The 21,943-nt window shown below is 35.5% G+C and overlaps 2 protein-coding genes across 9 annotated transcripts in view; one reads left to right on the forward strand and one right to left on the reverse strand.

Moving 5' to 3' along the window:
- Positions 1–18,951, reverse strand: part of sti (citron rho-interacting kinase sticky) — a 27,648-nt gene extending 8,697 nt beyond the window's left edge. For 2 of the 6 annotated variants that reach the window (XM_087356477.1, XM_022085113.2), the window contains exons 1-26: positions 18,565–18,732; positions 17,920–18,177; positions 17,662–17,837; positions 16,932–17,113; positions 15,549–15,816; positions 14,457–14,724; positions 13,855–14,032; positions 13,430–13,558; positions 12,544–12,664; positions 11,177–11,317; positions 9,970–10,302; positions 9,393–9,623; positions 8,510–8,678; positions 7,710–7,981; positions 7,182–7,442; positions 5,970–6,212; positions 5,438–5,547; positions 4,682–4,889; positions 4,387–4,595; positions 4,080–4,224; positions 3,420–3,585; positions 2,425–2,587; positions 2,229–2,343; positions 1,442–1,608; positions 804–1,011; positions 192–428 (exon numbers count right to left, since the gene is read on the reverse strand). In XM_087356477.1, the coding sequence (XP_087212603.1) occupies positions 192–428; positions 804–1,011; positions 1,442–1,608; positions 2,229–2,343; positions 2,425–2,587; positions 3,420–3,585; positions 4,080–4,224; positions 4,387–4,595; positions 4,682–4,889; positions 5,438–5,547; positions 5,970–6,212; positions 7,182–7,442; positions 7,710–7,981; positions 8,510–8,678; positions 9,393–9,623; positions 9,970–10,302; positions 11,177–11,317; positions 12,544–12,664; positions 13,430–13,558; positions 13,855–14,032; positions 14,457–14,724; positions 15,549–15,816; positions 16,932–17,113; positions 17,662–17,837; positions 17,920–18,124 (4,905 nt within the window). In that variant the 5' untranslated portion in view covers positions 18,125–18,177; positions 18,565–18,732. Of the gene's footprint in view, positions 1–191; positions 429–803; positions 1,012–1,441; positions 1,609–2,228; positions 2,344–2,424; positions 2,588–3,419; positions 3,586–4,079; positions 4,225–4,386; positions 4,596–4,681; positions 4,890–5,437; positions 5,548–5,969; positions 6,213–7,181; positions 7,443–7,709; positions 7,982–8,509; positions 8,679–9,392; positions 9,624–9,969; positions 10,303–11,176; positions 11,318–12,543; positions 12,665–13,429; positions 13,559–13,854; positions 14,033–14,456; positions 14,725–15,548; positions 15,817–16,931; positions 17,114–17,661; positions 17,838–17,919; positions 18,178–18,564; positions 18,733–18,774 lie in introns of those variants that run through there. The other 4 variants (XM_022085115.1, XM_022085114.2, XM_022085112.2 and 1 more) reach the window with 4 other exon arrangements.
- A 235-nt stretch (positions 18,952–19,186) lies between these two features.
- Positions 19,187–21,943, forward strand: part of LOC110840226 (bicaudal D-related protein homolog) — a 38,796-nt gene continuing 36,039 nt past the window's right edge. For 2 of the 3 annotated variants that reach the window (XR_015537251.1, XM_087356478.1), the window contains exon 1: positions 19,187–19,663. Coding sequence is in view for 1 of the 3 variants with exons in the window: in XM_087356478.1 (XP_087212604.1) it covers positions 19,424–19,663 (240 nt within the window). In the remaining 2 variants the exon portion in view is untranslated. The remainder of the gene's footprint in view (positions 19,664–21,943) is intronic. The other variant, XR_015537252.1, reaches the window with a different exon arrangement.

Below are 21,943 nucleotides of genomic sequence, written 5' to 3' on the forward strand. Positions count from 1 at the left end.
AGACTTTTATTACATATGTTTATTTTAACAAGATAGTTTAAAGCTATCATGTCTACTTGTAACAAATCAATTTATCCATGAAAATATCCTTAACTGAAGTCCAATTCCTTTTGCTGCTTCAGCTTCTATCTACAAAGATTAAAATTTACTATGTGTGCCACTGGAAACAAAACTCACAAACAGAACTGTACCTCTGGACTGAGCTGAAGGCAACAGTTAAGGTCCAGCCCTTCATCCCGATCAAGATGGAGCACCGTGTTGACCTTATATCTCATAGGTTGTCCATTATCAACTTCCATTCTATTGCTGTTGTGACCTTGAACAATAGACTCCAGTACAGACACCCAGGATTCTTTTTCTGCTAAACTGAGTGCCATGATAAGCAGGCTGCTACTCGGCCAGCAGGTAGTTCGTGAATTCACCTCAATCTGATAACAAACAGAACATACTTTACTACTATATATGGTGGCAGAAAAGTAACACTACAATTTTAACTAAGGTTGTGAGTTGCCATGGTAAGTGGCTTTCTTCAGGTTTGTGTTCTAAAACTGGCATCAACTAATATTCAATCAGGGTTCTCTACAGGCAACTAAGGTAAAAATAATGCTTAATCACGGGCTAACGGCTTTGCCGACAAACACACACACACACACAAAACCACTTGCCATGGCAACTCAAAACCTGACTTTAAACTGTTGTGCTACTTTTGCATCATCCTGTGTATAAACTGAAACTGGGGTAAAGATTATTACACAGGGATTCATAGTGAGTTGTAAGATGGTTCTGTATCAGCTGTCGCTCACCTTAAGAATGAATGGCATGTCAGATTGTGCTGTGTTTACAACTTCTGTATAGGGCACAGAGCTCAAAATACTAGTTGTGCCCTCTGGTCGACACACAAGGAATGTCTGTGATGGGGACATTTTTTCACTTGTAGGTTCATGGTCAAATATCTGCAGTTCACTTCCTTCCAATCTCAGATATTTACGCTCCCAACATGACCTGCCTCGTCTGCATAAACAACATACAGAAGGAAAATCTAAACTTGTGCAAACTAGAAGGTATAAACTATTGTTTAAAGATAATTCCAGATGTAGAATCTATTACCTACTTGTAACAAAAGTATGTTAAAAACATCAGATTTAATATGCCTGTACTTGAATGCAACCAAAAAGATTGAATGACTATTAAAATTCCAAAAATTGATACAAGAAAGTTTCAAATGCCAAAAATTCTCAGTAACTTTCTACAAGTCAGAAGTAACTAAAACTAAAGTCATAATAGTTGGAGACTTTAAACAGTGCCTCAAGATCTTCTATTATTTGAAGGTCTAGTCTAGTCTAAACTAAAAATTGCAACACAATGAGTACTGTATGCATGATTAAAAAAGTAATTCAAATGAAGTACACGCTATTAGAGCTACTGCCTATGATAAACATACTTGGGAATCTTAACATAGCCTTCCAATTTAGAGGACTGTGCTTTTAATTCAGTACTCTTGCTGCTGATGTTTGACCCACTGTCCACTTGGTGGCTCTTCCAGGACTGACAAAAGTGCCTTGCAAACCCTGATGGTATACCACATGTTGATGGCAGAACCAGTGAACACTAGAAGAATATTAACAAGACAGTTGTAATAAAGTGATATATATTAGGGATGTGAAAGAAATCTGATTTGTTACAAGTTTTAATTTTGAATAAATGTGCCTATTATGACTATATTTTGCAAATATGATACAAAATTTACAGTGAATAAAGAAAATCTTCATAAAACTCAATAATGGTTGACTTTATTAAAGTGTATTTATGACATTAATTCTGGTCAACTGCTGTCAATATAGACTACTACTTTATGTGAAAATCCAAATCTGTGACACTGAAAAGGTTCTAAATCACTTATCAGCAGATTAGGACTAAATGCAATATTGGAAATGCATACTAAAATTCTAGATCAAAATGACACTTTTTAATCATGCTATCATTTTACATACAACTTCAAACTTGCACCAGAGAAAAGTGTATGCTTAATATTTCAATAAAATGTAATGTCTTAATAAAATCTAAATAAAATATTCAGATCCACACTGAAGTATATGGGCTAAAAATTAACCTGAAACTAAAACAAATGTATAGGAATAGGTTCTTTAATACAAGATATATTCCTGACACATGTGATTCAACTGGTATTTACTGATTTATATATTAATTTAGCAGTGAATTTTACTTACCTTAGGATGACAAGTGATGTTACATTCCTGACAGACAGAAGCATAATGACCAAACAGAATACTATCCAGACAAGCAGCACACTTGATAACACGCATACATAGCTTCTGGTGAAACCTGCAAACATTACATCAATGCAATTCACTATTTTCAAAAAATATTTCCTGTTGAACAACATATCATGTAGTGCTAGCATACCTGTGTGGAATGTTATAATGCATGCGTTGAAGTGATGGCTGTCGAGCCAAAGAGCCTGGTGACTGGGAACCAGGCGACTCTACAAGATGCATCAGTGCCTTCTTTGACTGTGGTGTGATGGGTGTCATTGCAGTTAAAGGAGAGATCCCTCCACCATCAGCATCTGCTCCATAAAAGATGAATAAACAGTACAGTCTACAAAGTATTTCATTAGAAATGCATGAAACTTTAAAGGAATTGACATCCTATGTGAGATCTGAGGTTCTCATGGCAGTGAAGATGTTGATGTGGTATTTGGGGTTATAATGCCATGCAGTCTGTAGGTGGTTACCAGTGCTTTGAAGGACAGTATCACCTCCATTGTTGGGACTTGACCCTAGAGATGGAGGTGAAACATTCCTGCAAAACTGTGGTAATCACCTACAAGATCACATCACAACCCAGAAGACCACAGTCAACATTTACACCTTAATTAATTATCCTTTTATATTTCAAAGTGCCAAATTGTCAGAAAAATGTACATATAAGACATTACAATAGAATATAATACAATTTGTTGAAATAAAACAGAAACTAGCAGTTCCAGTTGATCACAAATAACACTATGTTAAAAGCTTGGTCACAATTTTTTTATGTCTAAGTAGAGCATGACAATCAAATTGCATGATTTACAGTTTAGCTAGTAATGTCCAATGAAAATGGTATGATGAAATGGACATGCAGCAGAGATAGTGTAAACAAAAAATATATACAGAAGTTTCATGTAGAAATATCTTAAGAACTTTGAAGACTGAAAGAGAGATGAGAGGATGGAAAAAACAGATTTTGGTCATACAGATGTGATATAAACTGAATTGGTTCATAATTTGGACCAACGGCAGATTGGTATTGGTGGTGTTAAACTCTTAAGGTTCTATTATGAAAGTCAGTGGAACATGAGGAATAAAAATAACAATACCTAATATAATGAAATAGATTCTTATATAGAGCTATACCTCTGCCATGTGTTTGCTGCGGTACCATGTGCTCTCCAAAAGACTTGGCCTTGTTTCTTTGCTGGTAATGCTGACTAGCAATGTGCCTGCTTCTGCCTGATGGTGCATTAGATAAATGTGAAATATTCTCCTTTTGCCGACTACCAAATAACTTGTCTGTCAGTGTCTACAAAAAGCAGAAAATAATACTCAGGATTTTTTGTACTTTTTCTGTTTATTAAACAACATTTATTATTTATTAAATAATTATAACAAAATGATTTAATTAAGAATAAAGAAAGTAAACAACTGTAGCCTATTTAATGAAGAAAACAAAATTAAATATAGATAAGTATTTTTAAACCACTGATTGAGGGAAAATTGTAAATATAAAAAGGAAAACACAAATTTTAATCTAGGAGCAATGTCCAAGGAAAAAAGGAAATGTTAGCTATGGTTATAATATTTACCTCATTTTCATTGTTACTTCTCTATGTATAAGATCCACTGGTGCATTAGAGATGCTGCAATTTTTAGGGCAATTCTTTAGAAAAAGTACTGCTTCTTTATACCAGGAAATACAGTACTACTGTCTATTGGCATTAAACTGGATTTAATTTGTGTATCAACAGACATGGCAAAAAGAGGTTCTGAACAAAGACTACCAGAGTTTATAAGTACCTTCTTTTTCTTGTCTCCATCTTCTATCCTCTTTTGTAAGTATTCGATAAGTTTTGTTTGCTGTTGAATTGTAGCTTCACTCTTGAATTCACATTGCTTATAGTATACTTCCAGCTCTGTCAATGTAGCCTCCAGATCAGAGTATCTGTAAAACATAGACAAATGAAATGAGGCAGAAACAATAAGGAAAACATAAGCAAAATACTCTCCTTGTTTCAGACCATTTTGGGCAGGATATGTATCAAACAAATATTTACCTGCACAGACCATACAAAAGACTTAATTTTAAAAACAAAGAAAAACATACTTATTTTTTAGTTGTTGGATCTGGTCACTCGATTCTTCAAGATCCTGATTAAGCTTGAAATTAGATTCCTTCACAGAGTTAATCAGTGTGAGTTTTTGTGTGAGTTCTTCTTTGAGAGCATTGCATCCATCATTAGATGCTTGTAGTTGGCGCTGAATATTACGCAGGTCTAATTCAGCTGCACAGCACCTATCTTCAAGTTCTGTCACCTAACAACAGACACATAACAGATGATCATTTAAATGTGATACAAAATATTTGATCTAAAGTGGCTTCTTCATTCCCCTGCACTAACCTGTTGTGCGCGCTGCTCAGCTAAATTCTGATAAGCATTTACTTGGGATTGCAGCATTTCCAAATCATCCATGTGGGATTGCAGATCTGCTTCCATAGTTTGGATTCGTAATTCTGCACAGTTACGCAGGGACTTTTCTTCATTTGTACACTGGCAAGCTGCCTGAAGCTCAGACTGTAAGGTCTCTATTTCTGACTGGAAAGATTCCCTGTAAATTCCATACTTCACTGTATCAATCAATTATATTCTCCAGTTATGGGTGAACTGGTGTTATCAATGTAAACAGAAAATACAGTAAATATTCTGTCCATAAACTTCAAAATGTACATTCTCACTTTAGTTTTAATATCTATAATTAAATTTAAGATTTGTATACTGATAACGTATCATAGTTGCTAAGATGTATTTATATATTATCCTCCTAACTATGCTTAAGTATCTCAGACAAACTCTTTCTATACAATATCCCTAAGTTTCATGCATATGTCTGGCTTCTTTCAGGCATGATACAAGTCATCTCACCATAACATTATAATCCCATCGAATCTAGTCCAAGATTTGAACCTGGTCATCCAGAATATAAAAGAGATGTGCTAATAATCACTTGGCCATGACATTCTGTGTTTTCCAGCTATTGAACAAGAAATTATTTGTCTTCTTTGCATGCTAGTTTTCAAGTACATTAAAATCATTTGCAATGCCAAACACCATGTAACTGAAAGTAAAGCATTTGCTGTGACAGAACAAGAAACTTACTTTTCCTGTTTCAGTACAGCCATCTTCTCCTCATAAGACTTTGTAAGCTTAACAAAATCTTCCAGCTCATCATCATGCATTGTACACAAATCCTTGAGGCAGTTGTTATTCTAGAATAGAACAAAACTAACATTCACAGGCATCAACTAAAATTACCTGCTTATAAATTATATGTATAATGTGTTATCAATACAGACCTGAATATTGTTTTCTATATTTATTATAAATTAGTCTTCATCCCTTTTCAGAGTTAAAAATTACAAACATAATGACATGAAAAATTGTGGTTGCTTCTGATGAGTTACAGGTAGTGTAAATTTTCTCAAAAAATAATTATACATATATAATGTCTGTTCACATATCTACACAGATAATATAACTTAACCCTTTGCACTAACATTACATATACAAAAAATAGAAAAATAAAAAATTTCAGTATCATTATTTCTTGAACTTCTTTCTTTCTTTGACTTTCAAAGCCCTCAGTGTAGAAAACACAATTTTTCTATTTTAATTACAGTGAATCACTTGCCATCTCCAAACTGCTGTTATTTCTCTTCTGATCCTCTAACTCAGCTTCTAACTTCACCTTGTCCTCACGAATATGATTTACTACTTCACTCAAACGTTTAGTTTCCAGCTGCAAATTTAACACCTGCTGCTCCAGAACCTTAATCTGTTTGTAGGCCATGTTCAGATCATGCTGTAATGTTTGGGCAGAAGATTTGCTGGCTTCTAGTTCCATTTTCTTCTGGGCAAGCATTACTTTCTCTGCCTGGATAAGAATTATAAACAAACAAAGTAGACTTACACAAGCAAGAAATAGAGAGGGAAACTGAAAAAAAAGAAGAAGATATTTTCTACTTATTATACTACTGTTAGGAAAATAAGTCTAATTTTGTTGTTTCTTTCTTTAAGTGTAATTACTTTTCACAGTTTCCATGTTTTCATGTACTCCTAGTGGCAGAGCGACAGAGAAGATGATTGACTAGCTTAGTATTCAAAATGTCCAAAGTCTGATCACAACTGCACTACTAGTATCAAAATGATAAAAAAATTAAAACAAGTCTGTCAAAATAATAACAACTAATTGTCTGAAAACAAAAGTAGAGAAAACACCCAAAATATCACGTATATCAAACATACCTCAGGCAATGCACAATGTACAACATTATATTCATATAATGAATCAACTATTGTCTCAAACTTTTGGAAAATGAAAGGTTGGTTGCTGGCAAAGTTGACATACACATTAACAAAGTCTCAACCAAGAATGGGGGATAATGTTCCCCACATTTACAAAGTTTTGACTTTGTCAGATTGTGAAATGGAAAAGGTGTACACAAAGTCCACATAGGACCTGGCTGGTATTGATCCAAATACAATTGTGCTGAACTGAAGTATACAAAAAATAGTCTGCAAATAAACCCATTTTACAACTTACATCTGAGATAGGCAGGGAATGTAGCATGCATGTGGCAATGAGGTATGCAACAAAATTTTGGTCAGGAAACCTGAATGGAAGAGACAATTCAAAAGACCTAGAAATATATAGTAGAATATTAAAATGCATCTTTGTATAACACGGTTGAAGAGAATGGACTGGATTCATCTGGCTCTGGCTACAAATTTGTGGCTGACTCTTGTAAACATGGTAATAAACTTCAGGCATAAAAAGCAAAGAATTTGACTGTCTGAGCACACTTTTAAATTCTCAAGGACTCTGATTCTTGCAGTTACTTACATCAATTTGTTTTTTTGCTGCTTCCTCTCTTTGCTTCATGTCCTGCAATTCTGTATTTAAAGATGTAAGCTGCTGTTGCAGTTCATCAACCTTGTTACGTTCTCCTTGCAGCTGCTCAACATAAGTATTCTTCTCTATCTGCAGTTTCTCTCCCCATTTCTGCTTCTCCTCTTGCAGTACTCTCAACTGATCTTCCGCAGTCTTTGCTTCACGTTGAGCAATGCGCCGATCTATCTCTGCATCAGACAACGCCCTTTCTTTCTGGAGCAAAGATAATTAAACCATAAATAAACAAAATCATGGAAATAAATTAACGTATTTTGCTACACAAGCGCAACCTCTACCGCAAAAATGTTAATCCTTTTTCTGTTACAAATTTCTCAGGCTGCCCTTCCTTTAAACTCACATAGTTAAACTTAAAACCTACAATGGAATAGTTCAAGATGCTTCAGGTAAAATTGGCAATATAACAGACTTCTTATAAAATACAGCAAGTGTCAACTAATTAAAAATAAAAAGATTTCATACCTTCCACAGCTGATCCTGTGCTGTTTTGGCAGCCTGCTTATCAAGAATTGATGCCTCTCTTAATTTCTCTACCTGCAATTCTAACTTCTCCACCTGAGCCACCAGAATCAGTTTCTGTTTCTCGAGTTCTTCCATAAGGTTACTGGGATTCTTGACATCTTCTGATTTGCTCTGTCGTTTTAATGTAAGATTCTCTTCCTCCAGATGTGTGAGACGCTGCTCCAGGCGTTTCAATAGTTCCTCCAGAGTTTCCAGCCTGTGGTTGTCTTCCTCTGTAAACAAGTTAAATATCTGTACATTGGGTGTCATTGTAACACATATTTAAACTTTATGAAATTTTCATTGTAGCATCAAATGGTGGGATGACTGTGAGTGAATAATTCCTAATGGGTGTGGAAATAGGCAGTCATGAAAGGTCCTATTCTATTTGTTTGGAGGGATTAAAGACAACCATTAGAAACAGTATCTGGATGGATAACCACTCGGCTCTAATTCTAACTTGAAACTTTCTACATACAAAGCACATATGCTATCCATATGATATTGATGCTGAGTCTATCCCATCTAAAACTTCCATATGGCCATTATCAGGAAGTTGCTCATGTAAAAAATGCAAATATTTATCAGGATTAACTTCTGTTTCATGACTTTCATGATGTTCCTACATATTTTTCAAAGTTTGTTCAAAATTAATTTTTTCACTTTATGAAACCAAATTTGGTATTATATGCTCTCCTTCAAGTTGGGTGAGGCAGATAATCTTTATTGAGAATACACTGTGAATATGATGTGAACTATACCTTCTTTTTTTAAAGCCTGCTGAAGTCTATGATGCAGTTTCACTTTGTCAGCAGCAGTTTGTTTAAGATCTGTTTCCAATATGGTCACATATGTCTCATGTTCTACTTCCCGAGCAGCTAATATGTTCTTCTGTGACACTAGCGACTCATTAAGTTCACCTTCCACCTGCTGTGACAGGATTAAGGAGTTAAATTCAATTTTCACATATTAAATCATTTCCTCCCAGCTTAAAAATAAACCTTTGATAATTTAGGTATATTTCTTTCATATTCAACAACTCTCATAATATTTACACTTCAAATTAGTTTGAACTGAAATAAGGATGATAATTTATTTGACCTGCCAAATGCAATATTGGCAAGCTGCTTAGGGTGAAATGTTTCATGAAAATAAATTATTCATTCATGCCAATGTATTCTTTAAGACCTGCCAGATATTTTAATATTTACAAATACAAGCTTAAGTTCTGCACAAGTTCAATGTAATGACTTGTTTTTCAAACAAATGTCTCCTGTTACAGTTGTACCACTTTTTATCCTCTACTTTCTCTGGCAAGATGAAGAATGCACTTCAGAGATAAATTTGACTACACCAAAAAAAGATGGCTGAATGAGGGAAACTACAGTTTAATCTGGTCTCTGAAACATACTGACAGCTCAGCGTCTTCTGTCCTATGCCTTGTAACTGATGAAGACTTCAATGTGTGCAGCCAGATGTCAGTGAGACCAAACCAAAAACCCTCATAATGAAAGTCCACAGTCTTCCACCAGTACTATCACATCTCTGCATTTCACTGTTAAACATGAAGCTACAAAATTTCCTCTGAGTGACCTTTCTTAATATAAACAATAATGTATGGAGTTCCCCAGTTGATACACTCACCATTAACCGTTTTCTCAACTCTTGACAGTCCTGTTTTTCTCTGCGTAACTTCTCTTCCAGCTCACAAATAAGAGCCTTGTTGCTGCTCTCCAGATTTTTAAATGCACTATCAGCTTGTTCCTGCAGGACCTGCACCTGCTGCAGCAGCTCAACACACTGCTGCTGGCTTGACTCTAATTCAGCTCTCAATTCAGCTACTTGGGACGATTCTTGCTCTTGTAAGGACAAAAGCTAAAAAAATAGTTTGCAATAAAGAAATACTTCATACTCATATACTGGACACTGAAATCACCATGGCTAGTCACTGAAATACCTTCTGGGACTTAAACCCACTCTCTTGTGGATCAGTTCTTGGTATTAACAAACTCACTGCAATGAGGATTTAAATGTAAACCTACACTCTGAGCAACAAACTTTCACGGCTTTAGAAAGTTTGTATTAACTTTCTTTTTGTAATAAAGGCAAGTCATTGATTAAATTTGTTCATTATCACATTCAAGTGATTCAATTAATTATGTATAAACTTAGCATTTTTATTATCAAGAAAAAGTCCACTTAAATATGTAAAGCTCTTTACCTGAGCCTCCTTCTGGGCAACATTTCCTTGAAATTTCCGTAACTGTTCCTGCAGTTCTGACCGCAGCTTGGCTTCATCAGCTAACTGGGATTGTAGAGTAGCCACTTGGCTCTGACTGTCAGCAGCAATACGTTCTAGCTTGGTCTCAACACCCACTACACTACGCCTATTCATCTCACGAGCCTTTGCCATCTTATTATGGTTCTCCTGGACCAATGCTTGCAGCATCTCAATTTCAGAATGACTTGATTTGAGTTCTTCTGTCTGTCGCTCCACTTTGCTACTCAATGTGTTGTTGATCATGCATAGCTCAGTGATGCGCTGTGTTTGATTCTGCAAACACCCAAATTAAGAAGTGGCTTATTAAAACATTGCATACCAAATATCCATCTTCTCAAAAATATTATTATTTTAAACAAACAAACTTTACTTTACTTTTTAAATAAATATTCCATGTCCTTTCTGAAACTATATTTTTAATTGTTTCACATTACCATTTATATTTCATCAAGACAAGGGACGAAATTTGTAAAATAGTTACATTTTTGCTGAATTGCAAAACAAAATTTCTTGTGACTAGTACCAACAGTTTTAATGTCAAACTATTCTGCTTCTATGCTTCCAGTATACACAACAAAATGACAAACATCTCTTGACAACCAAGTGGTCTGGCCTGTTTATGAACCATGTAATACAGACATGAAAAAAGAAGTTATAACTTGATTTCATAATTAGGACATAAATACTTAATTCATGCTATAAAGTGCTCTTTGAGAAATAAGTATACATTGCAGAAAGACTACAGAAAAACAGTTACAAGCCAAGCTGGATGGTAGTATGCTAAGAACACTTATTAGAGTAAGATCTAAAAGATACAGATGACAGCACAAGATAGTATGTCCTCTGTGAACTTAACTAAGGAGATAAAAATTGAAAGGGAGGATTTTCAACAAAGTGATCACTCCAGTCAAACATAGCTGACTGTTATAGAAAAAAAACTGAACACTCGTTTTAAATGTGGCAGTTAGACATCACTAATCTAAAAATTTGGCGGTTATAAATGTATGTAAAAGTACAACTCGACCATTCCTTATGGGTTAATGTTAAAGGCTCAAAATGTAAGAAATGAGTTGTACAGCAGAAACTGCTATCCGCCTATTACTGTAACATTGTTGTAAATTTCACATCAAAACACTATTACACATACTTCCACCTGCTTCTCCAGAGATGCTACTTCCTGTCTGTGTTTCTTCTCCCAACTGTTCTTGTTATTACGGACCAGTCCAACTGCCTTCATCTCAATCATCTGGCGATCCTTGCGCTCCTTCTCCAGGGTCCGCAATATACTCTAAATAAAACTTCAATACAGTGTCCATTTCACAAGTAACACTATCATAGGAAAAAAATACATTCTAATAAGGAACATTAAAAAACAAGACTCAGTGTAATGCACACACACATACACCCCAAGTAAGTTTGATTTGTACAAGCTTGCTTGCAGGAGAAAATTATCATAGTTTACTTTATCACACTTTGAAATTTACTACTGCTTCTTTAGCCTGACAATTCCAGCTACAAATTTAATAATATACATATTTATTTTGGCCGTCTATACACAAACTTATTAAAATGAGTTGTTAAAATATTATAACATTCACAATATAAATATAAAATATATAAAATACATTATGTTATGTTTTGGTGCTCTTTTTATCGTATTACAATATTACATTCCATTTTGGCAGGTTATCGTCTCCCGGTGTCAGACATGATACAACACATTACAACATGACAATAAACAACGAAACATTAACACCAAAATCAATCATGAAGATGGATGGATTCACAAACGCAGAAAATCAATAAATGCAACGCAGCTTAGTATATAATAGTTTGTAAAATTAATAGAATTGATAACCTGAAGATGATGTCTTAGTACATCGAAACATGTCGTTTCTAATATGAAGGTGCCAAAATGGAATGTAATATCGTAATACGATAAAAAGAGCAAAAAAAAAACATAAAGTATTTTATATATTTTATATTTATATTGTGAATGTTATAATATTTTAACAACTCATTTTAATAAGTTTGTGTATAGACGGCCAAAATAAATATGTATATTCGAATCAACACAAACATGACGCAATTGAAATACAAATTTAATAACTTAAAAAATAAAATACTGCTGTGAACATAAACAAAAAATCGGTTTTGAGAATTATATCAACATAATAATGACCATATGTAAAACTGATAATACAATTGCTTTTTTTACATTCCCAGAACAGAAGGGTTGCTCATACCACCTCTGACTATGCAACTGCATAAAACAAATTATATTGCACATTATTTTTAAAACTGTTATTAACAAACCAAATGATAATGTAATTTTACTGTACCATTCAATCCAAACAAAGACAACGTTGCCTCTGTGAATACAGGTAACATGAAGATAAAGATCTATGTATTCTGTAATTTCACATTCTCTGACCATATTACTTTCTGGGAAAGTGTTCTCAGTGCCTAATTTCATATTAATTACAACTAAATATTCTTCTCTACTACACATACCATGCATTCATTCTTTAATCGTTCACATTCACGTTCTAGATTTTCTTTATCTGCATTTGTAGTTTCTAACTGATTGCACTGCTGCTCAAGTTTCTTCTCCAGGACATCTATCTCTCTGTTCCTGAAAATGTACATGAATACAGGACACTACAAATAAAACCAAATAATAAACTTTTCACAAGATATTTTCAAGATTCACTGAATGTTATAAATACACACATTGATGGCCAGTCAGCTGAGGTATGGGTAGGGAGGGGAAGCAATAAAATATAAGGTGCCTTATTTCCCCTTCCCCTCTTAATGTGATGTAGCTCAAGCTTGCTGATATTTTGCATTTGGCATACTGGGATATTTGCAGCCTTGTAAGGATTATAAGTTCCTTATTTCTCTGCTGGAGCAGTTTTCAGATTATTTTTTTCTGCAAGCCTGAATCAACCACCAAAGCAGCCAAAGCCTCAGGCTTCTCAGCATTACCCCTCCTCCACATAAAACCATTACTTTGTAACCTACGTTTGAAACCAATGGATTCTTGATTTAAAATGGATTTCCTTCAGTTATATAATGATACTTTTCAACTGCAAATGTTACACAGTGCTGAAATAGACAAAAAGATGATTGCAAATGACAGTAAAGATTTGGAAGGAGGCAGTCATGGGAACACCCAGATGGGAAAAACAAGCAAAGCAAGCACAGGCAGAGCCACTGATAAACAATAAAAACAAAAATATTAAATAAATATATGCAAGAAAATTAAAATTTAAATTGGTTGTGTACACTACCGTAGTTGAAATACATACCTCTGAATTACAGTTGACTCTATACGATTTTAACATTAATTTTATTTATAATCATAATGTAAAACATGTTATACAACTGTTTCACTTACCTCTCCTCAAATCCATGCCCCAACTGATGATTTCTTCTCTTTAAGTTCTCTATCTCTTTCTTGTAACTGGACAGACAATCTTCAAGATCATTCTTCATCTTGGGAGGCATACTTGTTCCATCTTTGAATCTACAAAAATAACATAGAAATAATAGTGTTAAAAGGCAATAATCACACGCCAAATTCTGGATCATATAATATATGAACAGATAAAGAGGCTCAATGATTCGACAGTACTTGGATGGAATGAACTATGCTACTCCAATGTACCCAGATAAGTCAATGCACTAGTTTTCAAAATATCCTGTTATAAGAGATCATCTATGAATGATAAGGTAATTACAATAGAACTGCTATCTTACAAATATTTCTATATAAAGAAAACCAAGGATCCAGCCATGTGCTTCACCTTTAAACGTACTTACTTAGAAACCACATCCACATCATGAACATATGTAAAGCCCAAGAAAGGTAAGTTGCTTCCTGAAAATTCCCTCTTAATCTTGAAGTTTTCAATGGACACAGTTGGTGGTTCATGTTCAAACTCAACGAAATTTGAAGTATCATCTACGCTTCTGACAACAGGAACAAAAGGTGGAACAGCTGAAAATCAGGAAGATATCATTCTCATTTGTCAGTGTTTCAAAATTATTAATAGACTTCATTGTAATCAAGAAGTGCCTTAAAACAGGCCTAGTTATCACACTAAATTTACTAAAACATGGTAATGTGGATAATTCCTTGTGCTCTGTTTATTAGATTTTAAAGTATGTGTAGACTAACAGGAAGGAATATCCTTTTAAATACCTGCAGCCAGTTAGCTGGCCATAAGCTTAGGCATCCGTTGTAAAAGTCTGCATATAAATTTAAATACCTACAAAAAGAACTTGGTCTAGCTGAGTTGTACACTGGAGATTTAAAAGGGTACAGTAAAGGATAGACAAAAACAAAGGACTCTATAAAGGCCACTGCCCAAATATTATCAGACTATTCAATAATACTGAACTCAACATTAGGCAATTCTAACCTTCTCTTAATGTGTTCCAATCAATAACAGAAAAAAACACATGTTTGAGTAGCTGTTCATGACCGAGGCGTGAAGTGGCATCAGTCAAGAGACCTCTAACCAAGTCAAGATATGACTGTGAGGTATTATAGTTCTCAGGGAACTGCAAGCTGGACTTGTGATTCATAATATTGTAGTATGTGGCTGTCAGTTGGTCTCCAGAAAATGGAGTCTGCCCGAACACCATCTCATAGGCAACAACACCCAGCGACCAATAATCACACTCAACCTGTAAAGTATCGGATGGTCATGGTGTACATAACTTTCTCAACAGCATAATGGAGAACAAAGAAACTTTATGCTTAGCCAAATAACTATGAAACTCAACATTTATTACTCCACTGAACTATAATTGCCCATTTTTCCATTTCTGTATCAGATACAGGCCCTTTTTGAGGATCTGTAACACGCAAATGGGACCAGCAAGCCAAATGGTTATCATATAAATACATTTTTTAGCTTTCCTAACCTATAGGTACCAGTGAATATCTTCACAGAGCTGTCTTTAATGAACTAAAAGATAAGATGGTTTACTCTTTCCATCTTCACTTCCCCAAACAGTAACAGAAAAGAGACTGATTGTTTTATATCATTGTTGCAGTTATTGTGAATTATAAAACTGGAGAATAGTGGAAGTGATCATGGCCTATTTTAAGGTGGATTTAATGCAGATACAAACTATATTTTACAGACAACATAAATTACAGTGAACAGCAAGAAACATAACATTACTTCTGTTCTAAAACATTATTTCTGTAACATTGTCTCCTTGAAATGGATTATGAAAGACTTTGAGAGCAGTTAAAATACCTAGATCTCCAAAAATATATGTGCATTTGGTGAAAGTTTATGATAATAAACGTTCTTTTGCTTACAATTTTCATCTTATGTACAGAATGTTAATGAGAAACTTAGCACTGCTTCTAAGCACCAGTATCTGGTTACTAATCACATTTACAGAGTGGAACACGGAGCATTTTACACAAATCCCTTCATAGCTCTTTCATTGTGAAATGCTGCCCTACATCATATAATAGTATAAACATAGCTAACCCCATAACCACCCTGGTTTTTCTTTCTCGTGTGTCTCAAAGAAGCCTCCATGGACTCCATTACTTCAGGTGCAATATATTCTGGAGTTCCCACTGGCATCTGACTCATCACCACTCCTGCAGCAGTTAACTTGGCAGCAGACCCAAAGTCTGCTAATTTGAGGTGACCACAGCGATCTATGAGGACATTATCAGGTTTAATATCCCTGTGCACATATCCCATCAGATGGAGACTACGCACACAAAGCACCAGCTCCGCTAAGTAAAACCTGCAATAAAGAACAGTTGAACATCATAGGTATTCTAGGTATTATTAACAGTCAACTAGCCCCAAGTAGCAGAGTTCTTCCACTAAGGTAGTCAAAAACTTTGCTTCTTATAAAACACAAACGTTTATTCACCATGTTCATAAGAATCTATCACTGGACTCATCCTGAGTCACATAAATCCAGTACACATACTCAGTTATGCAAGGTCTCCCAGGTTGTCTCTTCACTTCAGCCCTTCTAACTAAACAACTAACTTTCATATCCATTTATAATATTTCCCATGTGTACTACATGTGCCACCCTTACCAACTTCCTTAAACTTATCATCATAAAAATATTTGGTAAAGAAGACAAAGATAAAGCTCCATATTATGCAATTTTCTCCAACCTTCTGTTACTTTCCCCCTCTTAGTTTCAAGGATAATGCAGGTTTTCATGTTTTATTTATGTTTACTTGAACCTGATAATGAACACTACATAATACAATAAATTAAATTTAATTAACCTATCGCCATATTCAGACTTGAAGATATCCGTCTTCTGGGTTATTGCGCTGTGTAGTCTGGTCGATGTTAACCAACGTTTCAGAGGTCATACTGCCTCCGTCATCGCCCTGATGACGGAGGCAGTATGACCTCTGAAACGTTGGTTAACATCGACCAGACTACACAGCGCAATAACCGAGAAGACGGATATCTTCATACTCACCGCTGTGAGAACCTCAAGTCTTACATATTCAGACTTGTAGTTTTTACTAATGCAATGTCTTCATATCTCTTAATTACACTTGAGAGGAGCCTGAAGATGGACATACGATAGATTAAAACATGCTGCTCAAGAATTTTAAAATACTATTGTTATTACTAAATCTTAAAATAAAAAATCATGTGTGATGAAGAAATTATACATTTTCCTAGGTAAGCCCACAATATAATGCTAGAACATACCTTCTTGTATGTTGGAACCATTTCCCATCCAACATTTTCAGTTAAAGATCCAAGAGCAGCCATTGTGCATAACAAATGTAATATTAAAAAGGACTGTATACGGACAGTTTTAAATTAGGCATAATTTAATAACTTCAAAAATAAGAAGACAATGTTTAATGCACTTACCTAGCCATATCTTCTGCCAGAAGGCCATCAAATCTATCTAGCAGTGCATGCAGATCACCACCTGGATGAAATTCCATTACAAGATAAAGATTATGCATGTCTTGAAATGCATACTGCAGCATGGTAAGCCATGGAGAAGAGGCATGAGCCATAATGTCTCGTTCTTCCTCATAAAATGCAGCCTAGAAAGGGTGTAACAGAAAAGAAACAAAGAAACAAAGAAAACTTACTAGTATGTGGAAATATTTCTTATTAAAAAAAATGTAACGAAGCTGCAAGAGATTATGGCAACACAAAGTGCTGCTTTCATAGCAACCAATTCTGCTGGTGGGTGGCACACAAGTTACTATAGCATTGCAAAATTAATGATCCCTAACCCTGCCTGCATAAGACATAACAGGCCCCAACTTGGGCATGACATAATGTTGTTGTCAGCTTTTCATATGAGCTCATTTCAGTAGACTCATGGTAGATAGAAGCATCAGGTAATTCAATGGCAAAACATATCAACACAACAGCAACACACCACCAAACAATTTTCATGCTTGTATTTTACTCTCTTCCTTGTCAGATATATAAACAAAGGCATAAGAAGTACCACTATACACTCCAATTCAATCGTTAATTTTTCTTTCCCAAATTTTTATTCCAAGATGGAAAGAAGTGAAGAAAAATTTAACTTCACAGCTATGAGGGCACAGCATAAAAGATTATACTATATAATACTCACTTCTTGCTGACTTAAAGTATCAGACTTCCGAAGAGTCTTCATTGCATAAACATTTCCAGTCTGTCTCTCTCGTACTACTTGAACTTCCCCAAAATGACCACGACCAATAACTTTTCTTACTTCAAAATCCAATATATTTACTCGTAGGCAACGCAGTTCTGAAACTATGCAACGATCTGTGGAAAAAAATCAGCATAGCTTTCAATCTGGAAACAATTATAGATTACTTTATACAGAAATTGTTAAAAATTAGATTACATTTCTCAACAAACAGAGCAATATTCCGGTCCTTCTTCAGTGCATCATTATTGCATTCATCGTAAAGAAGGATGAGAGCATCTATCAATCCTTCCCGTCCAAGGTAATGTTTCTTAGCATTTACATTTCCAGCACCTGGTCTTCCCAAAAATATGTTATTCAGACGAGTAATGCGTACACAGATAGGTTCCTTGGATGGCTCCATTTTGTCACCTAAATTTGAACTCTAACAGCAGTCTCAGTTTCAAATAACTTAACCTGAAATTAAGCACACAATTTTAAAATAATACTAAACAAACAAGTAAATTTCACTAATGTGATTATTAGTGACAGAGTAATAATAAAACCTGCATTTGTTGCTTTAACGTTTATCATACAGGAATAGGGGATTTCAAATCCTGTGTCACACAAATGCCAGCCAAATTTTTACTCTGGGGTTTAACACTATCTTCTTGAAAAAAAAATAGTTGCTTGGCTAATCAAGAAATTCCCTGCCTTTTACAGAACCATGTTCACAACAGCCCACCACTTGTCCCTATCCTAAGGAACATAAATCTGGTCCACACCGTCTCACCCAGTTTCCGTAAGACCCATTTTAATAATATCCTCCTATCTAACCCTAGGTCTTCCCAGTGATATGATTACCTTACTTAAGTTTAACTAATATTTAAAAAAGTGCACTAACAACAAAAAATACTTTACACTTAAAACACACTCTTACTAAACATTTAAACAGAACTACTGTCCGTTGCATACTACTACAATTACTTAGTACTCTTTATAAACTGTACGACTTCAAGTACAACATGTTATTGGTTGACGTCTTGAACAATTCTATTCTTATTGGTCCCTTACGATAGGAATCACCGTCCGTGATTGGTTACAATTTCAGACCGCCGTAATATAATCGATATTGGATTTGAGACTTTCGTGGTGAGTACAATCAATAAAAGGCGACTTCCGAGGATCCAGTCACATCGGAACCCTGAAGATGGAGACAGAGTTTGTTCCCAAAATATCGATTTACTACGATAACGAGTTAACGCGACTGATTGCCCAAGAAGATTTTATTGATAATCGATAATGTTTTAATTATGGATCGATTATTAAGTCAATTTTGAGTTCTCGACCCACAACGAGAGTCGAGATATCGGATTAAGCAGGAGATTTCACATTTGTCTCATAGATGGCATAACAATACACAAATATTTCTAAACTGAAAAAATGACGGTCGTGAACCAAAAGCGCGCCTTGTATAAGGCGCAGAGGTGCAGGTGAGACTGCGGTACACAGATAAACTGCGGTAGTCGGAGTTCGTAGGTGGAGGGTGGTGGACGTCTGGTTATGCTAGAAAACGTACGGAAACACCAACATTGGCTTAGAGGTGAAAATGTGTTTAAATTCAGGTACAAATAATGCAGCACAGAGAACTCGTAATGGTGTTGTTGACTAATGTCATGATTATTTCCAATGAAGTGAAGGTGGTCAAGAGGTGTGTGTTGTGATGATGCATAGAGACAGGATGAAACCTAAGTACGCTCTAGAGGACTACATATACGAGATGGAATCTCGTAGTCTGGAGCCGTCCGCCGATCCCGAGGATCTAGACGTGTACGCTCAACTTCAGCTGAAAGAAAAGGATCTTATTCTTGCCGCAGAACTTGGAAAGGCGCTCCTCGAGAAAAATGAGGAGCTCAGCCGGCAAAATGAGAAAATAGCTGAAGATTATTCACAGAAAGTTGAGGTAAGTGTTCTAGCACTATCACTATGCATATCCCACTTCTGACATGTTTTTACTCTATTGTGAAGTGTCCATTTTTTTGTTAGACTGCGTGTTCGTGTGTATATTTCTTAAAAGTTTCAGCAAAAAGCAATGTATAATGCAATAAAACGTGCAGTAGTTTACATATAATTTACAGTCCTCACGATGACTCAGTATTGGTCGAAACATGTTTATATAAAAGGTGGATATTTCACAGTAGTGGAAAATGTGTGAAAAGTGGGGTGTGCACAAAGTTATGGTGATTCAACACGAAAATTGGGAACACAAAGGACGCCTACTTAACAATGATTATTAGAATTGCAGTTAATTTCATCGATAAACTACCAAATATCTAGCCCACGATTGTGCGTTAAGATACGCTCACAATTGCAAATAGATATGCATTGTCTGATAAATTTCAAAAGTAGAAATAAGCAAACGTTTTAAAACAATGTCTGGTTATGGGAAGGAAGGAGATTCAGCAAATCACGTTCATCTGCAAGGAATTTCGGGTAATTGCCATGAAAAACATTGTTGCTCAAGAATGACCTCTGGTGGCGTTAGTTCAACAATGACCTACGTGATGTGGCGTGAAGAACACCTTTGAAATGTCCGTGTACTCAAGTGTACCCTTCCTAACTTACTCTATATTAAAGTAGGCGGTATATATAGTTACCAGTGAGCTTTAAACGGTGAAAGGTGGCATTTTGTCGACTTTAAAATCCACATCGTTGAGATATACTGTATGTTGCAATTAAATTAATTTCTTCTTATTTTGCAGCAATCATAATTTGTGCTATGGACTTGAGATTCTTGGACGTATTTAAACAAGTTATGTTTTATTATACGTAGACCTACTGAATTTTTCATCTAAAGAGCCATCATGGTAATATTTTTGCAGTATTTATCATCTAGGTAACAAATACACACGGCTTTTTGAAGTCTGTCATTGTTTCCATCTTTAGAAAGAAGGAACTACAATTATCAGTCAGTAAAGTATTTGGGATATCTGTTATGAAGGGACATAATGTTAGTTGATAGATCATTAACCTTTTCTAGTTTATTCGTGTACTAACCAGCTTTACATATAGTCACAACATAAGCACAAAATACACCACGACGTGAAGAGACCTTGCGTGAAGAAACCAGCATGGAAGATTTCGGGACGTAGTGAAAACAATGTCCTTATCCAGGTGAATCAGCCCACATCTTGATACCATATTTTTTACGAGTAAATTTTAATATTGCCCCATCTATGCCTAGATCATCGAAGCAATCTCTTCCGGACATGTCTTTAGACTAAAATGTTCTCTGTATGTGTGTTATCTGTCCCATGAGTACTATATGCCCGTCCATCTCATTCGTAGATTTGGTTTTCTGTGTCAAACCAGCTACATGCCCAACCCATCGTGGCCCTCTTGATTTTGTTTCCGTAACATTCTCGATGAACTCAATAAATCACGACATTTCTCATCATGTTCGGACTGAAACGTTCGTTAACTTCATCTCTTGGCCCCTAATACGTACTTTCCTGGGTGATCATTGTTATCTCTCACCCTGTTCTGACCAGATACGAAGTGACACAAGGCGAAGGACACGCGTCTTTCATCTACACGCAATCATTTAGATATCTCTCTGGTATAGAAAAGACAGATGTGCAGATTGTAAACTGTAATAGCTGTTGTTAATTTCGCAAAACTGTATGTGACATGAACAATTGTTGCTCTAAAGAAGCTTACGGAAAAAGTAAACAGCAGGAGATTCCTCAAGTTAAGATTACAGGATTTATTTATTATTATTTAGTGTTCTGTCTGACGACAGGTCCATATGAACAGGATCCTTCCATCCTTTTCTCGGACTGGGACCTGTTCATATACGTTCTTGGCAGATGATCCAGAAGTGGTTTGCCATTGCCTTCTTCTGTGTGTGAATGGAGTAATAGTTGGGATGCCATGGAGAAACTGGAAAAACTCCGTGTTGCCTAGACCACGGCCTTGCCCAACACAAGTTATAAATTGCTTGCTGCCTCCATCGTCACCCCGATGGAAGCAATAAGCACCTCTGAAACGTCGGTAAACTGCCAGACTGCACGGTACATCCCAGAAGAGTCATCTTCATGTACTCTTAAGGACAGTGTTTTATCTATATCTTTCTCGTAGCAAGATATTAAAAAGTTTTATCTTTATATGATAGATAAGGTATTATGAAACTATGATTTGGAGTTTGTCTACAGCTGGGATGAATAGTTATGTGATGTCCACT

Source organism: Zootermopsis nevadensis, unplaced genomic scaffold (assembly GCF_977971745.1).
Source record: "Zootermopsis nevadensis isolate Lab colony 2312 unplaced genomic scaffold, Znev_1.0 Znev_ptg000027l, whole genome shotgun sequence".
NCBI lineage: Eukaryota > Metazoa > Arthropoda > Insecta > Blattodea > Termopsidae > Zootermopsis > Zootermopsis nevadensis.